Genomic DNA, 21923 nt, shown 5'->3' with positions numbered 1-21923 from the left:
AAGAAAATACAGAATGAAACTTAACTAGCTTTGGAAGGAGTTAGAGATGACGTCTGAAGTTGGGAGGGCCCTCAATTGAGTAAGGCACTTTCTTATCCAGCCTCAGTTTCCCCACCCACGAATATTAGAAAAGCAAAATACTGAACGCTTCACGAGTTTGTGTGGCATTCTTGTGCAAGGGCCATGCTAACCTTTTCTGTATCGTCCCAATTTATTATAGTACTGCCGAAGCCAGCATTAGCTAGGGGCCGAACCTAGGGCTATTTACAGGGCATATAAATACTTTCCACTAAGGGCAACCCATCTTGATATATTAGTGCAGCACATAATGGGATCTTTCACTGGAGTTGAAAGTGTTCGTTATTCTAACAAAACTCAGGTAGCTGCTGGGAGTCTATTATGCCTCACATACAAACAAGCCCGGAAGTGGGGCGGAGCCAGAGCCGCCGCCGTCCCAGAAATCTCTGGGAAGCGGCCGCGCTGCGCGGGCGACTCGTTGGTCCCAGGGAAGATGGCGGCACCGGAGCCGGGGAGGTAGGAGGAGTGCGGGCTGCGGCCGCAGCGCCCTGACTGGCCCGGTGAGCAAGAAGCACGGAGGTCCAGAGGGGTCGGCCGGCCTCTGGGCGCCCCCCTGGAGCGCGTCCCGGAGGAGGCGGGGACTCAAGGGCCTGGGGCGGGGCCTGTGGGGTCAGAGGGCGGGTCGGAAAAGCAAAGGGTGCTGGGTATGCGGCCTGGGCGTGGTCTGGGGTTGTTGCAGGAGTGGGGTTCTCAGCCGGGGGAAAATCGCAGCGGGGCCTGGGGATTGTTTCTCTCTGGGGAGGGTCCTGGGCGAGTTGGGGGCGGAGTTTAAAGGTTTTTTTGGGGGTGGGGGTTTGGGGGTGGGACCTAGTGGTTGCGTGTGGTCCCTGGTTGGGCCTGGAGTTGTAGCGGAGAATTGGAGGCGGAACCTGGAGGGCCCCCGTTGTGGGGATGGGGTCTGGAAAGCAAAAGGTGTTAGGGCGGGGCTTGAGGACTTTGGGAACGGACCTAAGGATTATTCGGGAGTCCCTGCGGTGAAGCCTATGAGTTCAGGCGGGGCCTGGAGGTTCTAGAGGCAAATTGGGTGCGGGGTCTGGAAAGCAAAGATTGAAGGGGAAGGGGGAAAGAGGGCTTTGGGGGCGGGGTCTGAAGAATTCGGACGTGGGGTTGTGATTGAAAAAAGCGTTTATCATAACTAACTTCACGGGGCTTTTGTAATGGTGAAAGGAAATAATCCGTAATCGATGCCAGGCACATAGCACTGAGGAGAAGTTCACCGTTATTGTTATTCTTACAATCCATAAGTCCACACCAAAAACACAGCAAAATCAAACTACTGACTTCCCCCAACCTGTCTCCCCAACTCTGCCGAAGGTAGCCCCACCGGTGCCCTTCCTTATGGATAGACCAGGGTCTGACCTCTTCTCAGTTTCCACTGCTCACCTGGACCAGTGCAGTCACCTCACCCCATTCCCCAGCTGCATCCTCCAGACAGCAGAGGGTCCTGCTGAAATAGAAATAAATCACTGCCTTCCTGGGACTTGTGTGCCACACAAGGGGAAAGCCAGGACGCTGCACTGTCACTTCCCACCCTTACTCCAATAACCAGGCCGCTTCTTTTTTTTTTTTTTTAATTTTTTTTTTATTTTATTGATTTTTTACAGAGAGGAAGGAAGAGGGATAGAGAGTTAGAAACATCGATGAGAGAGAAACATCGATCAGCTGCCTCCTGCACACCTCCTACTGGGGATGTGCCCGCAACCAAGTTACGTGCCCTTGACCGGAATCGAACCCGGGACCCCTCGGTCCACAGGCTGACGCTCTATCCACTGAGCCAAACCAGTTTTGGCACCAGGCCGCTTCTTAAACACCCCGGGCTCCATCCACCCTCTGTGCCTTTGCACTGGCTGTTCCCTCCACCTGCAGTTCTCTTCTCCAGATAGCTGCATGCCTCTGTGTGCTCCCTTGCACCTATGCTCACATGTCTTCTCCTCGGTGAGACCTCCTTTGCCCTCTGTTTAAAATGCAGCCTTCTCCCCTGACACACACGTAAGACCCAAGGGCGGGGATTGGGTCCTTTTCATTCCTCATGGTGACCCAGCATCCAGCATGGCATTCAGCACCCTGCAGGCACTTGGCAAAGGCAAGCCAGTCCTCCCTGTCACTTCCTCCTTCAGGTGGTCATTCTTTTCCTCAGGTGACTATTCTCAGTGTGTGACCTGTGGCAGGTGGGCACAATGGATCTGGCTTATGTCTGCGAGTGGGAGAAGTGGCCCAAGAGCACCCACTGTCCGTCAGTGCCCCTGGCCTGCGCCTGGTCCTGCCGCAACCTCATCGCTTTCACCACGGACCTTCGGAATGACGACCAGGGTACACCCCTTCACCTCCAGCCCGGCTCCCATTTCCTCTTCTTCCCTCCCCACACATTGTTATACCCCTGGCTCCCATGGTGCCTGGCATGGGTGACTCCATGTCTCTAGCTTGCCTGGTAGCCACCTCCAACCTGTCCAGCCCCTTTCAGTCCTTTCTCATTCACAATTGGGGGGTGGTGAGGGCCCCAGCCTCTCAGGTGTGCAAAAGGCAGATGCATTTAACGGATGGCTGCAACCGTAAGTGAGCCTTCTATTTAACTGATGCTTGCTCTCCTCGGTGAACCACCTCCCATTTAACTGGTGGCTGCTTTCCTTAGTGAGCCACCCAATTTAACTGATGGCTCTGTGATGGTGCTCTCCTACATCTGGTGCCTGGGGGACACTGGGATCACCCCTGCAGGATAGAAGGGGGGAAAAGTGAGCATTTTACTCAGGCTTGTTGGAGATTTGAGTCTCACTTTCCATACCTTACATGTCACTTTTTATTTTTTTATTTTTCCCCCCCTTATTTTTTTTTTAAATAAATCTTTATTATTCAGATTATTACAGGTGTTCCTCTTTCCCCCCCCCCCATAGCTCCCCTCCACCTGATTCCCCACCCCACCCCACCCCATGCCCTTACCCCCCCCCCCCCCGCCACTGTCTTCATCCATAGGTGTAAGATTTTTGTCCAATCTCTTCCCGCACCACTCACACCCCCTTCCCTCCTGAGAATTGTCAGTCCACTCCCTTTCTATGTCCCTGATTCTATTATATTCACCAGTCCATTCTGTTCTTCAGATTTTTTATTCACTTGATTTTTAGATTCACTTTTTGGTAGGTATGTATTTGATGTCATTTTGTTGTTCATAATTTTTATCTTTACCTTTTTCTTCTTCTTCTTCTTCTTAAAGAACACCCTTCAGCATTTCATGTAATCCTGGTTTGGTGGTGATGAACTCCTTTAGCTTTTTCTTGTCTGTGAAGCTCTTTATCTGACCTTCAACTCTGAATGATAGCTTTGCTGGGTAGAGTAATCTTGGTTGTAGGTTCTTGCTGTTCATCACTTTGAATATTTCTTGCCACTCCCTTCTGGCCTGCATAGTTTCTGTTGAGAAATCAGCTGACAGTCGTATGGGTGCTCCCTTGTAGGTAACTAACCGTTTTTCTCTTGCTGCTTTCAAGATTCTCTCTTTGTCTTTTGCCCTTGGCATTTTAATTATGATGTGTCTTGGTGTGGTCCTCTTTGGATTCCTCTTGTATGGGGTTCTGTGTGCTTCCTGGACTTGTAAGTCTATTTCTTTCACCAGGTAGGGAAAGTTTTCTGTCACTATTTCTTCTAATAGGTTTTCAATACTTTGCTCTCTTTCTTCTTCTGGCACCCCAAAAATTCGGATGTTGGTACGCTTAAAGTTGTCCCAGAGGCTCCTTACACTATCTTCATATTTTTGGATTCTTTTTTCTTTTTGTTTTTCTGGTTGGGTGTTTTTTGTTTCCTCATATTTCAGATCCTTGGTTTGATTCTTGGGGTACTTTGATCTACAGTTGAATTTCTGTATATTCTTTATTTCAGACAGTGTATGCTTAATTTCTGACTGGTCCTTTTCCATTTTTTTGGCATTCTCATTAAGATCCTTAAAGGTCTCACTAAGTTCCTCAGCGGTTTTTAGAAGATTCTTGAGTAACCTTATAAATATGGTTCTGAACTCTATGTCGTCCAGTATTTGCTTCCTCCATTTCTTTCATTCGTGACATGTTTTTTGTCTCCGCATTTTGGCTGCTTCCCTGTGTTGATGGAGTGGCTTTGTGTGGTAGGTGACCTATAGGGGCCAGTAGCTCAGCCTCCCCAATCACCTGAGGTGGACGCTCTTGGTACACCCCCTTGTGGGCTGAGTGCAAAGTCTTGGTGTAGTTAAGCCTTGATTGCTGTTGGTACACTGGGAGGAATTGACCTCCAGGCCAATTGGCTGTGAGGACCCGCTGTGTCTATAATGGAAGAACTGCTGCGCTGGAGACACGCTTATGGTGCAGGACTTGTTTCAGTGGGGCTTTGGTGCTCACTGAGTCTGCCTCTTGAATGTGTCACTTATGGCTGTGAGGAGTTGAAATCTGATGTCTCACACTGACCACTAGGTACACTGGCTTCTGGATCTCCAATGGGGTGCAGGTCAGCTACTGTCTGAGGCCACCCAGCAGGAGCTACAGCGAGAACTACAGTTTTCTCCTCTTTGCTTGGGGTTTGGAGGTTTTGGAGCTGTCTGACCCGGGATGCAAGTTTGCTAGGTTAAGCTGCGATAGGGCAGGCCATTCATATGCTAAAGCCGCTGCTTGGAGCTTGGGTGGGTTTGTAGATTGTGCAGGGCGGGGTCTCAGGGCGTCACTAGGCTAGGGCGTGGCAAACAGCGATGGCTGCCAGTTGGCTGGCTCTGTGTCTCTGACCGTGTCCCTGCGCCTCGCGACCCAGCGCAATAAACAATTATTCCTGCGCGCAGCCCTGCAAGCAAGCCACCCTCACTTTCCGACCCGACAGCAGACAGTCCAGCTTCTCCCCATAGGAGTTTGGGTCCCCCGCGTCTCCCCAGAAACTGGAGTTTGGAGTAATCGGGAGCTTGTCTCCTTTCAGGTTGAAAAAAGCAGCGCTCCCAGTCGCCCGCTGCCCCCAGCCCGATACGCGCGCCTCTGTACCTCAGCTTTTCAGCACTTGTGCACGTCTCACTGCTCTTTTCTCTTTCCTTCTAGTTGTAGAACTTCCACTCAGCCAGCTTTCCTGTGGTTCTGGGTGATAGACGTTTTGTCTTTTAGTTGTAGTTTTGAAATTGTTGTGTGAGGCAGCAGTTTAGGTGTTTACCTACGCTGCCATCTTGGATCCTCCTCTACATATCACTTTTTAAAAAATGTATGTTTTTATTGATTTTGAGGAAGGGAGCAGGAAAGAGAGAAATATTGATGTGAGAGCAAAGCATTGATCGCTGCCTCCTGCATGCCCTCCACTGAGGATTAAGCCCACAACCCGGGCATGTGCCCTGATTGGGAATTGAAGCAGCAACCTTTTGGTGCATGCCCAACAACTGAGCCACACTGGCCAGGGCACATGTCACTTGTGACTTTTGAAAGCCTCTAAGGTGCATGCCCACCGCAGTCTTCTCTCCATCATTTGAGTAATGTGCACCTGTTAGAGAAAATTAGAAAAGCACAGAAATGAGGATAAAGAGAATCACCTATTATCTTCCATGGAGAAGCACACTGTTAGAATTTGGGGGTCATTCTCTTCCCGTTCTGTTTCTGGGTCTCTAAAACACGTAGTTGTAGGCACACTGGTGGCAAACTCACAGGCCTGCTCTTTTTTCCGAGGGAGCACAAGCCTGTTCCTCATTAGTTCCCAGGCTGTATATATGGTCAGCAGCATCTCCATGACTTCCCTTTGGGTGAGACTTTTTGCTGGGTTCCTTCATGACTTCAGAGCCACATTATTGTCACTGAACTGACCATACCCCGTCCCATCTCTTGCAGACCTGACCCGCCTGATCCACATTCTGGACACGGAGCACCCCTGGGACGTGCACTCCATCAGCTCTGAGCATAGCGAGGCCATCACCTGCCTCGAGTGGGACCAGTCAGGTGAGGGCGGGGCTGGTAAGGTTGGTAGGGTCCTGTGTGGCTGAAGGAGACTATGGTGATGCTCACACTTGATCTCGAATCCCAGGGAGATGTGTTGTGTATTTCTTTGGTCCTGTCCCCAGAGTCAGAGCTTGGACTGGAACCTTCGATTTATGGCTTTGCAGCTACTGCTTTTCCTGTTCCTGTGTTCAGAGCCATTTCCGCATCATGCCTTGTGCCACTCCCCTGCTCCATCTCCACTGGGCTGGCTTCTCCCAGGTCCTTGAAGTACTGCGGGTAATAGTCCTTGGTGGGGATTTGTGATGCAGGTTTGCTTCACACAGGCTCCCGGCTCCTGTCAGCTGATGCCAATGGACAAATCAAGTGTTGGAGCATGGCGGACCACCTGGCCAACAGCTGGGAGAGCCCTATGGGAAGCCTGGTGGAGGGGGACCCCATCGTGGCCCTGTCTTGGCTGCACAATGGTGTGAAGTTGGCACTGCACGTAGAAAAGGTAGGTGTCTGCCTGAGTAAATGTGGTAGACGAGACCACTTATTTTATCCATCCTTCAACTTGGCTCCTCCTCCCCCACCACCAGCATCTTCTGTTGTTCTTTTTTATTTATTTCAGAGAGGAAGGGAGAGGGGAGGGTGAGAGAGAAACATCAATGATGAGAGAGAATCATTGATCAGCTGCCTCCTGCACACCCCCTACTGGGGACTGAGCCCACAACCTGGGCATGTGCCCTTGACCGGAATCAAACCCAGGACCCTTCAGTCCGCAGGCTGACACTCTATCCACTGAGCCAAACCGGCTAGGGCCGTGGTCGGCAAACTGCGGCTCGCGAGCCACATGCGGCTCTTTGGCCCCTTGAGTGTGGCTCTTCCACAAAATACCACGGCCTGGGCGGGTCTATTTTGAAGAAGTGGCATTAGAAGAAGTTCAAGTTTAAAAAATTTGGCTCTCAAAAGAAATTTCAATCGTTGTACTATTGATATTTGGCTCTGTTGACTAATGAGTTTGCCGACCACTGGTAGGGCATCTTCTGGTTTTTTGAACCTGGGGCCTGGCTCATACCTTTTATCAAGCTGTCAGTTGGCACTTGTGTTTTCAGTGGGCTACCTATTTAACTGATGGCTGCTGTCCTCAGTGAGTCTTCCATTACACTGTACTGAGAACCCAGTCCACACTTTGATTCAGTAATATTCCAGAATTCCTCTCTCCATGCCCTGGTTCAGCCCAGTGTCATAGTTAACACATTGTGGACCAGTAGTTTTATTGCTAGCTTTACCCAATGGCCAGATAAGTTTCTATTGAACGAGTACAAAAAACGTTTTACATAAATGTTAAAGGCACGCTTTAAAATTAAATACCCATTGCATTTTAAAGTTACTTATTACATGTTCTTACAAGCTAATATCTTTTTAAAGTATGATACTTTGTAAAACACTGTGTAATATGAAGCGAGAATTCTCGTATTCTGTCCGCAGTGTGTTAAGACTGAAGCCTCCTAGATCAAGGGAAACCCGAGTTAAAATTCTGACTTCATGCCTATATGCACCACTTTGCTTATTACCAAATGGGGTTGGTGGTGGGTCCTGGGGAGGATTAATTGAGAGAATGCATGAGAGGAATCAGCCTGGGGCCTGGCACAGGTCAGAGGCCCAGGAACCTGCATTCTGTTCCAGCTCAGAGGAGAGGGGTGTACCAATGCTCTCAGACCACTTAGAGAAACCCTGTGTAGCCTTTCAGTGATTAAACAGCACAGACAAAGCTCACAAGTGTCATGCTGAGGGAAAGAAACCAGGCCTAAAGGCTGCACACTGATTCCACTCAGGTAAAATTCAAAACTAACGACACAACCAGGACCCAGGGTAGGGGGCATGGGGACTGACTGCTAAGGGCCATGAGGGCCCTTTTGAGGGAAGTGGATTCTGGTCATGATTTTAGTGGTTTTCCATGACAATACGTTTGTCAAGACCCATGGAACCATATGCTTAAAAAAGAGTGAATTTTGTTGCACATAAATTGTAGCTTAAAACTAATTTGACATAAAATAGTAATAAAATAGCAGCAGCCAGTACTTTTATGGTACCTCCTGAATTCTTAATGCAGAGTCTGCACAGTACAGCCAGCGGGCCACATGCAACCCCACCTGTTTCTGTGAACAGTCTTATTGGCAGCTGCTTCTACAAACTCAGAGAAAGAGCAAGTAGTCCACCAGCAGAGGCCACCTGGCCTGCAAACCTAAAAATACTGAGTGTCTGGCCCCTTACAGGAGAAGATTGCTGACTCCTGTCCTTCACGTATTCAGTCATTTGACTCTTAGCAGGGTCCTCTGAAGTACAGATGAGGAAACTGAGGGTCAGAGAGGCCCATATGACAGTGCTCAAGTGGCCGAGGCAGGATTTGAATTCAAGTCCACGCTTTTGTAGCTTCTACTTCATTGTTCCTCTGTTTCTGTGGGTGTGACTCCCAGAAGGGGGTCGTCGGGTCACAAGAGGCAGACCCCTAACAGCTCAATGGGGCATCTTTCCTCATGCCCTAGGTGGGTGTGGAACCAATACTAAGAACCCTCGCTCACTCCCCTGCAGTCAGGTGCCTCCAGCTTCGGGGAGAAGTTCTCCCGAGTCAAGTTCTCACCGTCGCTCACTCTGTTTGGGGGCAAGCCCATGGAGGGCTGGATTGCAGTGACAGTCAGCGGTCTGGTCACTGTGTCCCTACTGAAGCCCAGCGGGCAGGTGCTGACATCGACGGAGAGCCTGTGCCGGCTGCGTGGCCGTGTTGCCCTGGCTGACATTGCCTTCACGGGTGGCGGCAACATTGTGGTGGCCACGGCGGATGGCAGCAGCGCCTCCCCCGTGCAGTTCTACAAGGTGTGCGTGAGTGTGGTTAGTGAGAAGTGTCGCATCGACACCGAGATCCTGCCCTCGCTCTTCATGCGCTGTACCACCGACCTCAACCGCAAGGACAAGTTCCCCGCCATCACCCATCTCAAATTCCTGGCCCGAGACATGTCTGAGCAGGTGAGGCCACCTGGGATGCGGCTACAGTGCCACACATTTCTTATTTCCAGTCCTGGATTGGGAGTCCAACATGGGTCTCACGGGGCTAAACCCAGGTGTAGGCAGGGCTGGTCCTTCCAGAAGCTCCAAGGAAAACCATTTCCAGCCTTTTCCAGCTTCTAGAGGTGCTGTATCCCTGGTTCTTGGCACCTTCCTCCATCTTCACAGCCAGCAGCACAGCCTCTACCATCTCTGACCCTTCTGCTTCTTTCGTGAGGACTCTGTGATGACAATGGGCTCCTCAGGGACTCCAGAATCGTCCCTATCTCAGAGTCCTTGACTTAATTCCACCCGCAAAGCCCCTTTATCATGTGAGGTGACATGTCCACAGGTCCTGAGACCAGGACAGGAATATCTTTGAGGCTGTTGTTCAGTTGACCCCACTAAGTCACTATGTTCCCATCGTAACAATGCAGCAGTAAGGCCTAAAGTAGCAGGGAGGGCACCATGGGGGTGATGTGTACTGTTCCAGCAGAGCGGTGGATAGGTAGGCCTGGGGTTTGAGTCCACAGCGGCTGTGAGGCCAAGTCCAGTGTGAGCGACTGAGGAGACACGGGCCTAGGGAGGGGAGGTAGCTAGATAAGGCAGGCCAGCATCTGAGCCTGGGTTAGAGCCAGCCCTCCCATAAGGTGTGAATGCCCAAGGTGCCGCCTCCTCCTCCAGTCACCCATTGTCCTCCCAGGTGCTCCTGTGCGCTTCCAGCCAGACAAGCAGCATTGTGGAGTGCTGGTCCCTGCGGAAGGAGGGGCTCCCCGTGAACAACATCTTCCAGCAAATCTCTCCTGTGGGTGAGTCTCCTTGGTGGGGCTGGGCATTTGACTTTTAAATGGGGAAACTTGGGCTCAGAGAGGTGAAGTCTTTACTTAGAGTCACCCAGCAGGCAGTCCAACCACCTCAACCTGAAACCTGTAGGGCGTGTAGGGTTGGTGGAGGAAGAGCAGGGCAAAAGTCCTGGGCACAAAGCCAGGAGCTGAACCAGCTCAGCAGGGGGGATTGGCAGCACGGAGGCACTTAATCCTAAAAGCCACGGAATCTTGCAGAAACCCTGGTTTAGAGTGAAGAAACTGAGGCTGGAGGGCTTAACTGAGTTTACCAAGAACAAGCCTACAGTCTCACCTCCCTCTCCCCCATCCTTTCACCCATGGGGAGACCATGGCTCAGGATGGCCCCAAGACTGGCAACCCCGCCTCAGTACAGACCCTGGAACACACTGGCCTGGCCTGGCCTGAAGCCAGTGGGAAGCTGGAAAAGCTACTGGTTTTCAGCCCCTGATGGTGGGGCTGTAGGGGGTAAACCCTGCCCTGAGACACAGATGTAGATGTTTTCCTGGCAAAAGAAAGCTCTGCTTTTTGCTGATTAGTGCTAATGGACTCTGGGGTAGTTGGATGTTGGGGGCGGGTTGCTGCTAAACAAAAGCTGCTAATGAACTGTGTCAAGAGGCCCCTTGAGGCTCCATTCACTGCTCAAGGTGGTTACATAAGCTGTCTATTGTGGCTGCAGAGTAATTAACTTGAAGAGGGCCACATTGCCCTGTCCCTGGACGAGCATCCCAGGGAGCTTTTAGACATGGCTGGTGGCCCCACAGGGGGCAGGCAGGGCTGCATTAGTGCCTCCATGTGCAGCAGGGGCGGGCAGGAAGGGTTTAAATGCTGGGCACAGTTCCCAGCCCACAAACCCTCCCTGGAAGTCTGCTGTGGTTGTTACCTTGACACTCTAGTGTCTTCCATGCCATATACTGAAATCCACTCTAATCTCTCTGGGCTGCAGTGTCCCTGAGGGGGCAGCATTTGCCAAGAGTCCCTTACTGGGTTTATAAACTGTGAGGAGCCACCTGGGGCACAAATCTGGACATAGATGGTGGCAGAGATGAGCCCTCTGACAGTAACAAACCACAGCCCAGCCCTGGCCTGTTTGGCTCAGTGTTTGTAGTGTTGGCCCACAGATGGAAGCATCGTGGGTTCGATTCCTGGTCAAGGGCACTTACCTGGGTTGCATGTTCGATCCTCTGCCCCAGTTGGGGTGTGTGCTGGAGTCAACCAATCGATGTATCTCTCTCATGTCAATATTTCTCTCTCTTTCTCTTTCTTCCTCTTTCTCCCCTCTCCTCCCTCCCTTTCACTCTCTCTAAAAATCAATGGAAAAAATAGCTTCAGGTGAGGATTAAAAAAAAACCTCAACAACAACAAAAAAACACAGCCCATATTATTCTAGACTGGGTCACCTGGCTGTATCTACTTGCTTCCATGTGCTTGCCATTAGCCTCCGGGCTCAGGCTGCTGACCACCACTGGGCCCATCCTCCCATGACGCACATCCCCGCAGCCCAGTCTGCTAACTCAGTGTCCTGGGTACAAGCACTGTTTGACCCTTTACTTATATCACGTTCACCAGCGCCCACTGGCCAAGCCCAGATTCACAGAAATCAGTCCACTTCTTGTTGGGGGCAGGGGCTTCATAATCACACTGAGGGTGTGGGTACAGGAAGGGGATGCATCTTATCTTATTGGGATGGGATGGGGTCCTACCTAGGATCTCTTAGATCATAAGGGACGAAATCAAACCTAAGCTGGCTATGAGGGGAATTTGGAGGTTGTGTGGTGGCAGGATATGGAGGGTGGTGTCCCCCTTCTCAGTGTGTTGGGTCCATCAAGTGGGCACCCACTACCACCAGCTGACAGCTTCCTGAAGGATATCTCCTCCCCGTCCACAGGAAGTCCCAGGATTGAGTTCTATTGGCCACCTTGGGTCATATACCGGACCTGTACCAACCACCTGGCTGGGGCATGATATACTGGGTAGCCAGGGCTGGGGTAGGGCCCCTGTGGGGGACAGGCACTGGGATCAGAGAAGGGGACTTGACCACTGTCGGGGGCCCCCCATTGTGGTGTTTGTCTTGTCTTCATTCCATTGCTGTCTTATGTCCCTCCTCCCTTTTCAGTTGGCGACAAGCAGCCCATGATTCTCAAATGGCGGATCCTGTCAGCCACCAACGACTTGGATCGAGTGTCTGCTGTGGCATTACCCAAGCTGCCCATCTCGCTCACCAACACTGACCTGAAGGTGGCCAGCGACACGCAGTTCTACCCTGGCCTTGGTACGGTGGTCTTGGAGCTGCCACTGGCCTCAAGTCAGTTCCCAGCGAGGAGGTGGCCCCACTTTCAGGATCAGACAAGCTCAAAGGGCTTTGAGGCTGGCTGATGAAAAGCTGCCTCTTTAGCTTATAAAGGGCAGTTAGAAATCAATCAGGCAGAGGTTGGAAACTTGGGGGCAAACTTTCCAGATAAGCAGCTGAGACGTTGATCCTGGGTTCAGTCCCTGGAGCCTGTGACCATGAGTGAATCAGGCGGGAAGCACTGGGATGGCTAACAGTCAGCCCCAACCCTGTTATACATTCGTTACAAGCTTTGGGCTTGAGGAGCCCCTGACCTTACTGACCTCTGTTCCTGCGATGAGGCTCTTCGTGTGCTCCTGTCCCCTCCACTTTGTCCCCTGGGAGTTGTGTGTTTGCTCACATACAGGGGTCCTCAAACTACGGCCCACGGGCCACATGCGGCCCACCGAGGACATTTATCCGGTCCACCGGGTGCCGCTGCTTGTCCTGCTTAGCAGCCGACTCGTCCCGGGCCTGCAATGCGCATAGGAATTTGTTCATAGTTTTTTTTTTTAACTATAGTCCGGCCCTCCAACGGTCTGAGGGACAGTGAACTGGCCCCCTGTTTAAAAAGTTTGAGGACCCCTGAATAGTGCCAGCCACAAGGGGGCCGGGGATATGCAGCCTGAGCTGGCAGTGGCTTGCTCCACTGACTCTCATAGGCTGGTAGCAAAGGAAGAGGGGGTAACGGCTATGGGGGCAGCCAGCCAGACATGGGGTGGTGAGCCCTTTGTGGCTTGGGGCTCACCCATCCCCAGAGTAGTCACTTCCCATTGTTCAGAACTGGGCAGCCCCACAGCTGCCCTTGGGCCTGTTCTAGGCCCTTTCTGCCCTGACCCTACATGTGCCCCGCCCCTAGGGCTGGCCCTGGCCTTCCATGACGGTAGCGTCCACATCGTGCACCGGCTGTCACTGCAGACCATGGCCATCTTCTACAGCTCCACCGCTCCGCGCTCCATGGATGAGCCAGCTATCAAGCGCCCTCGGACCACGGGCCCCACCGTCCACTTCAAGGCCATGCAGCTGTCCTGGACCTCCCTGGCCCTCGTGGGCATTGACAACCATGGGAAGGTAAGCACTGTCCCAGGTGCTCCAAAGCTGCCCACTTAGTGGGGTGGGGGGAGCATCCTCCCCCTCCCCCCCCCCCCCCCCCCGCGGCTGTCCTGGAGGAAATGGTCTCTGTCTGGTCACTGTCGGGCGCCTGCCACTTGTTTTGGTGTCTACCTGAATCCTGGTTTATTTCCTCAGCACCTGCATTTAGGGGCCATCTGCCGTCCACAGGCCTGTCTTGCATGAGGTGCTCAGCTTCCCTGGGGAACTATGTCTGTGTCTGGAGGTCCCCACGCCCTCTCCCACATGCGTTTGTGTCCATCATGTGTTCATTTGTGTCCTAAATGAAGGCTCCAGTAACTCCAAATGTGCCTGTGGGTATAGGGTGGCTACTCTTGGGCCGTTTTTGGGAAGCACTGCACAGCTCCCTCAAACCCATTAACACTTCCACACACCAGACTCTGACTGCCCACACAGCAACAGGACCTTAAGCCCTTGGAGGGACATGGTGCCCAGAGCCTTAGGTGGCCTCACCTGCCATTTCCTCTCCCACAGCTGAGCATGCTGCGCATCTCGCCCTCCATGGGCCACACGCTGGATGTGAACCTGGCCCTACGGCATTTGCTTTTCCTGCTGGAGTACTGCATGGTAACCGGCTATGACTGGTGGGACATCCTGCTGCACGTGCAGCCCACCATGGTGCAGAGCCTGGTGGAGCGGCTGCACGAGGAGTACACGCGCCAGAAAGCTGCCCTTCAGCAGGTAGTCTGGGGCCACGTGCCATCACCTGACAGAGGATGCCCCCTCCCTTCTTACCTAGTCCTTCATCTGGAGAGATTTCTGTAGGAAGTCAGAGCCCTGTAGGTGACACGTGAACCCCTGGGGCCACCGCCTCTGCTGCCCGTGCGGGCTTTCTTCTCAAACAGCTTGGAGTGCACGCATGTGCGTGCATGCGGAGCTGGGGGTTCCTCATGAGACAGGAGCAATAAACAGGCTTAGAAATCAGAAAGGAAGAGAGAACAATGACAAGGAGACATGATTGTGTGCCTGTGAGACCACAGTCACCTCGAGGGGCCCTGAACTCCAGTGCAAGTTCAGCATGGAGGCTGCAGAGAGCAGTTCCAGAAGTCGGTAGCTTTCCTCTGTGCCAGCAATGACCAGTAAGACAGTAAAGTGGGGAAAGGTTCCCTTCATCAGAGCAGCCTGATAGGGCATGAGTGGATTATTAGGGTGGATGTGAGGATGCAGCAGAGGTTCAGGGCTGATCGCGGTGGAAATAAAATCACTGCTGCCTTTTCCGGCGGTGACGACCTCCCCACGACAATATGCCGCTCGCTAAGGATCTCCTCCGTCCCTCTCCAGAAGAGGAGAAGAGGAGACACGAGAATAAGCGCCTGGTGCAGAGCCCCAGTTCCTACTTCATGGCTGTGAAATGCCCAGGATGCTATAAAGTCACCACCGCCTTTAGCCAGGCACAAACGGTAGTTTTGTGTGTCGGTCGCTCCATTGTTCTCTGTCAGCCAACAGCAGGAAAAGCAAGGATGCTCCTTCAGAAGGAAGCAGCACTAAAAGCACCTCAAATCAAGATGAGTGGGAAACCATCCCAATAAACACATTTTGGATTAAAAAAAAATATCACTGCTTATGGGCAGTAACTTAAAGCATTTTAATTCTTTCGTGCATTCACCCATCCCATGAGACCAGGTCTCCCCTCGGCACCGCTGACATCTGGGCCAGGTCAGTGGTGGGGGAGCTGTCCTGGGCACAGTGGGATGTTGAGCAGCCCCCACCCACTCAATGCCATGAACACCCCCGTGTGACAACTACAGATGTCTCCAGAGGAGGCCCTAGTGTCCCCTTGGGGCAGGGCCACTCCCAGGTTGACCCCCTCCCCATTCTGTGAGATAGGTTCTCTTTTCTGATTCTGCCATAAGGAGGTAAGGCACAGAGACATGAAGCAGGTTGTCTCAGTTTGCCCCACCCAGTTACACACTGTGGCAAAGTGACTTCCTCACGCTGTACACTCCCCAGGTCCTCTCCACCCGGATCCTGGCCATGAAGGCTTCGCTCTGCAAGCTCTCGCCCTGCACCGTGACCCTCGTGTGTGACTACCACGCCAAGCTCTTTCTCATTGCCATCAGCTCCACTCTCAAGTCCCTGCTGCGCCCACACATCCTCAACACCCCCGACAAAAGTCCCGGCGACCGGCTGACCGAGATCTGCGCCAAGATCACAGACGTTGGTGGGTCCTGCCCCCACCCAGCAGGCCACCCTGAGAGCTGTTGCACATGCACAGTTGTGTGCGGGAATGTCCTAAATCCCACCCACACACTGTCCGCTGGGAGCTGACTGTGCCAAGCATGGGGGTGGTAACTGAAGGGAGTGGAGGCCTTGGCCCCCAGGGCTGGCCTGGATCTGGGGACAGATGTTAACCAGCAGGGAACCAAAGATGAGTCATGCTGGGGAGGAGCTGCAAGGGGCCCAGTGCAGGTTGGCCCGAGGGACATTTTGGTTGTCCTGAGAGCTGGCAGTGGACACTGTTGCTTTAGGTCCAGCCCTTTCCTCCAAGCTCCTCAGCTCAGCCATCTTTTCCACTTGCTTGTTCACAGTGTTGGTTTGACCTCGTCAGGCCCAGCTCACATTGGGTGCTGGTGGGTAATAAGAGGCCCAGGGTGAAAAGCAGAGTTGGTCCCTGTGCATGGTGGGGCCCAGTCACCTGACCACCCTCCCCTTCCAGATATCGACAAGGTCATGATCAACCTCAAAACAGAGGAGTTTGTCCTGGACATGAACACACTTCAGGCCCTGCAGCAGCTCCTGCAATGGGTGGGCGACTTCGTGCTCTACCTGCTGGCGAGCCTGCCCAACCAGGTGTGCCCCCTCCCCCAGGACCCATGGAGGTGGTAGGATGTGGCACACATTTAAATACCCAGCCTGAATGCCTTTTCCTACAGGGCGCCCCACTGCGGCCTGGACATAGCTTCCTGCGGGACGGCACCTCGCTCGGCATGCTGCGGGAGCTGATGGTCGTCATCCGCATCTGGGGCCTGCTGAAGCCCAGCTGCCTGCCCGTGTACACAGCCACCTCTGACACTCAGGACAGCATGTCCCTGCTCTTCCGCCTGCTCACCAAGCTCTGGATTTGCTGTGAGATTCCCAGCCCCCCACCAGCATAAAACCCTAGCTGAGTCCCCCCCACCAGCATATAAACTTCCACAAATCAAACCAGCTCTGTCTTAGTCTCTACTGTTTACCCAGCACCCAGCACAGGTCCAAGCACGGGATGGGTGCTCATTAAACATTAGCTGTTATTAGGCACCTAGTGGCTTGTCTCGAGTCACCAGATTACATTTCTGTTGTCCTTGCAGCCCTGTTCCTAGGAAGGCACCCAGTGCTCACTGAATGTTTTTCAAATGAGTGATCGTGTTCCCGTTTTATAGAGAAGGCCAGAGAGAGGGAGGAGCTTCCAGGGCAACTCTGAAAGTCAGGTCAGAGCTGGGCCCAAACCTGGTCCCTGAGCGCTAAGCTGACCACGACATCCCCATGGTCCCTCTCTGCAGGCCGTGATGAGGGCCCCACAAGTGAGCCAGACGAGGCACTCGTTGATGAGTGCTGCCTGCTGCCCAGCCAGCTGCTCATTCCCAGCTTGGACTGGCTGCCCGTCAGTGACGGCCTGGTCAGCCGCCTGCAGCCCAAGCAGCCGCTGCGTCTGCACTTTGGCAAGGCTCCCATTCTCCCCGGCAGTGCCACCACCTTGCAGCTGGATGGCCTTATCAGGTGCGTGCCCTCTGCCTCGGGCCCTTTGCATATTCTTTCCGGAGGGTTCCCCCCACTGACCCTACCTGACTTCTTCATGCTTCTGCCTCAGGGCTGCTGTGCTGTGCCTGCTGCTTCCTTCTGACCTTGACCTAAATGCTGTCCCTGGGAGAGGTCCCTAGCTTGGGCAGTGAATTCCCCCCCACACCACCACCTCCTAGTATCTGTCACTTCCCTCCACCATCACCTCAGTCTTTTTTTTTTTTCTTTATCTTTAAATTTTTAAAAAATTTTATTGATTTCAGAGAGGAAGGGAGAGAGAAAAAGGATAGAAACATCAGTGATGAGAGAGAATCATTGATCTGCTGCCTCCTGCACACCCCCTACTGGGGATTGAGTCCACAATCCTGGCATGTGCCTTTGACCGGAATTGAACCCAGGACCCTTCAGTCCACAGGCCGACGCTCTATCCACTGAGCCAAACTGGCTACGGCCATCACCTCAGTCGTCACTGATTTGTGCACTCGGGTATCCCTGTAACACCGAGTCCTCCCCCTGGTCTGTCACCTCTTGGATGCAGTGCCCACATGGCTGGCCGTGGTTACTTGGGCTCCAGCCTCTGCAGAGGTCAGGCTGATACGTGGCCTGAGCCCCCAACTATAAAGCACATCCGGCCTGGCCCCCGGCCCCAGTAGACACTAAGTCAGGCAGGACCGTCACAGGGCTGAGGGGAACTCAGGCAGTCAAGGGCCGGCCCTGTCTTTGGAAACGGGTCTGGATAGCTGAAGCCTGCTAAGTTAATCCTTCACTGCCCACAGTACTGTAGCAGGGGGGCGGGGAGGGGTTGTCCCCATCTTACAGAGGAGTCAACAGCTCGAAAAGGTTCAGTCACGCCCTGGCTGGTGTGGCTCAGTTGGTTAGGCATCGTCCCATGCACCAAAAGATTGCTGGTTCGATCCCTGGTAGGGGCGTGCAGGAGGCAGCCAAGCAATGTTACATTCTCACATCAATGTTTCTCCCTCTCCCTTTCCTATCCTCTCTATAAAAGTCAATTAAACAAAAACAAAAATAAAAGGTGCAATCACTGAGCCAGGGTTACAACCAGGAACCCTGTAACCCTGGGCCACAAACTGCACTGGGACCCATCAGGCTCCCACCCCTGCTCAGTGTTCATTGGATGGAGAAACGCACATGACCTCCCCAAGTACCCTGTTACTTTGGAAGTTTCAGAAAACATGAGTAAGCCCTGGCTGGGAGGCTCGGTTGGCTGGAGTGCCCTCCTGTACACCAAAAGGTTGCGGGTTCAATTCTCGGTCAGGGCACATAACCTAGGTTGTGTGCTCAATCCCTGGTTGGAGGCAACCGATTGATGTTTCTCTTTCTCTCTCTCTCTCTCTCTCCCTTCCTCTCTAAAAATAATCAATAAACATATCCTTGGGTGAAGGTAAAAAAAGTAAATAAAACAGGTGAATAAAAGAAATAACCATTCACACCCTGGGGTCCCACCTCTGGGACCTCCCTGCATTTCCTTTCTTGTGTCACGCCCTGATGAATCACAGGCTTCCCTCTTTTTGGGGGTTCAGAAAAGACTTTATGAATGAGTATGCTGGTTACAGAGAGGTTTTAAACTCTTTGTTCTGGAAACTTCCAAACATGTTTTAAACGAATATAACCAACTGTCCTGCCCCAGCCACCAGGTCCACTCCTGCAGAAGCTCCTACTGCCAGGTTCTCTGGTGTCATCCAGGGTGTCCGGCACCATCCCTGCAGGGTGTCTGTGTGTAGAGGGAGTGTAGATGCACACCTACATGCACACACTCCCTTGTGTTTTGCCACAGTGGGTGTGTCACGTGTGCATGCATCTGTGTTCTCATGTATGCACATGTGCGTGCATCTCTCTGTGTGTTGTGGGGTTGGAGGCCTGATCCCCTTTGCTCTCCCCTCTCATTGGCCAGGGCAACGGGCCAACCCAAGATCGACCACCTGCGGAGGCTGCACCTGGGAGCCCACCCCACGGAGGAGTGCAAGGCCTGTACGAGGTGAGCCACCCACTGTTGACCCTTTGTCAGTCCTGTGGCAAACACTGTCCCCACCCTGCCACCAAGTGACCACAGGGTGAGAGGTTTCTATCTGTGAACTTCACTTTCCCCACTTGTGGAGCTGCCGAGAGGGCACACCAGGCAGTTCCTCTAACAGACAAACTGCCTCGGGAGGTCCTGGGCTTCCTTTCCTGGGGCACGATGGTGATCAGGTGACCACACAGCCCTTGCAGGGCTCCTAGTGCAGGAATGAAGGTACAGCCACAGCTGTATGGGCCCTGTGCTGGCCCTTTGCAAACGTGGCCCTGATTGCTGCCACACGATCCCAGATGCAGGTTCTGACTCGCAGGTCACACCACTAGGGAGTGTCTAAGCCAGGACTGGAATCCCTACCCCTTGCCTCGTTCACTGAGGGAGGTGAAGGGGCAATGCCTAAACTTGGACGGGAGGATGTGGAAGAGTTAGCTCAGTGTGGCCGGTAGTGCATGGAATAGTATTCCTGGTGGGGGAACAGCATATGCAAGGGCCCAGTGGCAGGTGAGAGAGGGCCCTGCCAGCACGTGCTACCACCCAGGTCTGTCTGCAGGTGTGGCTGTGTTACCATGCTCAAGTCGCCCAACAAGACAACAGCCGTCAAACAATGGGAACAGCGCTGGATCAAGAACTGCCTGTGTGGGGGGCTCTGGCGGCGGATGCCCCTCAGCTGCCCTTGACTGGGGCCCCCAAGCCCTGTAAATAGATTCCTGATGGATTTTAGAGGAAGGTGATTCTGTCCCTTCACCAGTGACAGCTTTCCACACACTCAGGACCTTCATTAGTGCATTGAAAAATGGTCATCCTTGACCTGGCCAGGCAGCTCAGTTGGTTAGAGCATGGTCCCCACACACCAAGGTTGGGGGTTGAATTCCTAGTCAGGGCACATACAAGAAATAGCCAAGGAATGCGTACACAAGTGGAATAACAATCGATGTTTCTTCCCTCTAAAAATAAATAAAAATTTTTTAAAAATAGTCATTCTTCAAGTGTGGCTTTTGGAGCCTCATCAGCCAAGGCCTGATGAGGGGGGCGGGGCGGTGAAGACATGGCCTGAAGCCTCAGGTTGGTGCCCAGGGGCTCCACTTTTCCTCTCTTGGAGCCTAACGGTGCATCCCAGGAAGTGGGGCCCAGTTTCACAGCTGCCTCTATCCATGCTGTGTGCTGAGACAGACCTAGGTCTGCTCACACGTCTTATGGCTCAGGTGCCGACTTCCCCGAACCTCCAGACTCCCGGGCTTCCCAACTCCCAGATGCCCCTGGTCATAGTTCAGAGGGTCCAGGACATTCTGAATGTTGGTCCTTTAAAATGTCCTATGTGAGCCCTGGCTGTTGTGGCTCAGTTGGTTGAGTGTCATCCCATGGACCAAAAGGTAACACCAGCCAGGCATTTTCCTCACCTGTATCTACCAATGCTGTACCTGCTCATACAAGTGGCTCTGACCCAGGTGGCCCAGTAAATGTTCAGCTGTATAGGGTGGCAGGTGCTTGGCCATGTGGTGGGCATCATCCCAGCAGCACCCCCCTGACTTCCCCTCCCCCATCGTGTTTCCGGGCAGTTCTGTCTCTATGTGCCCATATGTGTGCTCTCTTGCTCTCTCAGCATTTATGGAGTGCCTAGTGTATGCCAGACACGGGTCCCGAAGGGAGCAGTGGGCTGGTGAGGGTGGGGACTGTGCCTGGCCTGGCCTGTTTCTCTGTAGGTGGGTGGGTGTCTGCCTCATCTGTCTTTGAGTGTGTGTCTGTCTTCTTGCTCTCTGTATTTGTCTCTCCCACCCAGCCCCAACCCAGAGCTGCTCAGGTTCCCACCCCCTGCCACCAGCAGGCACTTCCTCTGATTATGCCCCCCGCTCCTTCCGAGGAAGGAATATGAAGTGGCCTGCCTTAGTGGTAATTGGTTCTAATGTTTTTCTTCTGGAAGCTCAAGGCTAGCAGGCCAGGTGGGCACCCTGCAGAAGGTAATGCCTTCACCACTGTACAGGTGCTTTTTGGCCTCTCAGGATGGCGGGAGCTCAGGGAGCCTCTTACCGGGGCTGGGGACATGTTTAAAGCCCGCCTCCCCATGGCTACAGGACTCAGACAGTGTCTAGTCCTAAGTATGACCAGTGTGTCTAGCTGGTGCTTCCCACAGGGACTTGGAGCTCTGAGCCAGCAGTGGAAAGGGAAGGGGAAGCTGGCCCTTGGCCAGGTGGCTGGGCTGTTGGCCATCACTACCCGCTGCCCCTTAGTGAAATGGGGATCCCCAGGGCAGTTCCCTGGAGGAGGCACACCTGGATGAGGGGTCACTGCCCGAGGGACGGAGCCATCATGAGCCAATGAGGAAATGTCTGTAAATCACTTGTTCTGACTCAGAATTAGGAGCAGATTCGTGGCTGTTTGGGGAGTAGGAACAATTGGCCTTCCCTCCACCAAGGGGTTTCCCTGTCTGTCCCACCCAAACCTCACCCGTGACTCCACTTCAGTGCCATCTGCGTGTTGAGGTGGGTGGACGTTAGAGGCTCGTCCTTTTACTGTCATGTCATCTGCACCTCATTTGGCCATGTACCTGCTCAGAGTCTTCCCAGCTGGGACCCAAGGGGAGTGAAGATGCCTGCACGTGACCGCAGGTCACCTGGACATGGTGAAGAAGGGGCAAGCCACCTGCCTCCCGATTCCCAACCCGCAGAAGCTGAGAGTAAGTGACATAGAGGCTCTATGTCTGTAAGTTCAGGGGGTTTGTTTCGCAGTAGGCCACCAGAACATCTCATAAACTGCTCTGTGGGCCTAGTAGGCAACACGTGCCAGGCTGCCTGGGAGCATTGGCTAATGGGGGGCACATGGGGTAGCCTGCCTGCTATGGGCCCCCTAGAAAGAACGTTGGAAGG

General features: G+C 53.2%; 1 protein-coding gene and 1 pseudogene across 4 annotated transcripts; both read left to right on the top strand.

Moving 5' to 3' along the window:
- The first annotated feature begins 442 nt into the window (after positions 1–442).
- Positions 443–20029, top strand: MED16 (mediator complex subunit 16). 3 transcript variants are annotated; one of them, XM_080672515.1, is made up of 15 exons: positions 443–578; positions 2216–2388; positions 5880–5987; positions 6311–6480; positions 8562–8993; positions 9715–9820; positions 11970–12125; positions 13042–13253; positions 13788–13994; positions 15264–15474; positions 15970–16103; positions 16187–16379; positions 16793–17009; positions 18943–19026; positions 19613–20029. In XM_080672515.1, exons 2-15 carry the CDS (start codon positions 2256–2258, stop codon positions 19737–19739), a joined length of 2490 nt encoding a protein of 829 aa, XP_080528641.1. In that variant the 5' UTR covers positions 443–578; positions 2216–2255; the 3' UTR covers positions 19740–20029. The 3 variants fall into 3 exon arrangements, with proteins under 3 accessions (XP_080528641.1, XP_080528643.1, XP_080528642.1); XM_080672517.1 differs by having other exon boundaries at positions 496–578; positions 8516–8993; XM_080672516.1 differs by lacking the exon at positions 443–578 and adding an exon at positions 1306–1627 and having other exon boundaries at positions 1874–2388.
- LOC308250168 (small ribosomal subunit protein eS27-like) lies at positions 14558–14801 on the top strand (annotated as a pseudogene). Its single transcript has one exon. The product of its transcript is annotated as a small ribosomal subunit protein eS27-like (transcript).
- Positions 20030–21923: the final 1894 nt, after the last annotated feature.

The sequence above is a fragment of the Plecotus auritus genome, assembly GCF_963455305.1.
Source record: "Plecotus auritus genome assembly, chromosome: 6".
Classification (NCBI taxonomy): domain Eukaryota; kingdom Metazoa; phylum Chordata; class Mammalia; order Chiroptera; family Vespertilionidae; genus Plecotus; species Plecotus auritus.
Note: the sequence above shows the minus strand (reverse complement) of the source record. Positions and strands in the feature narration are given on the sequence as shown.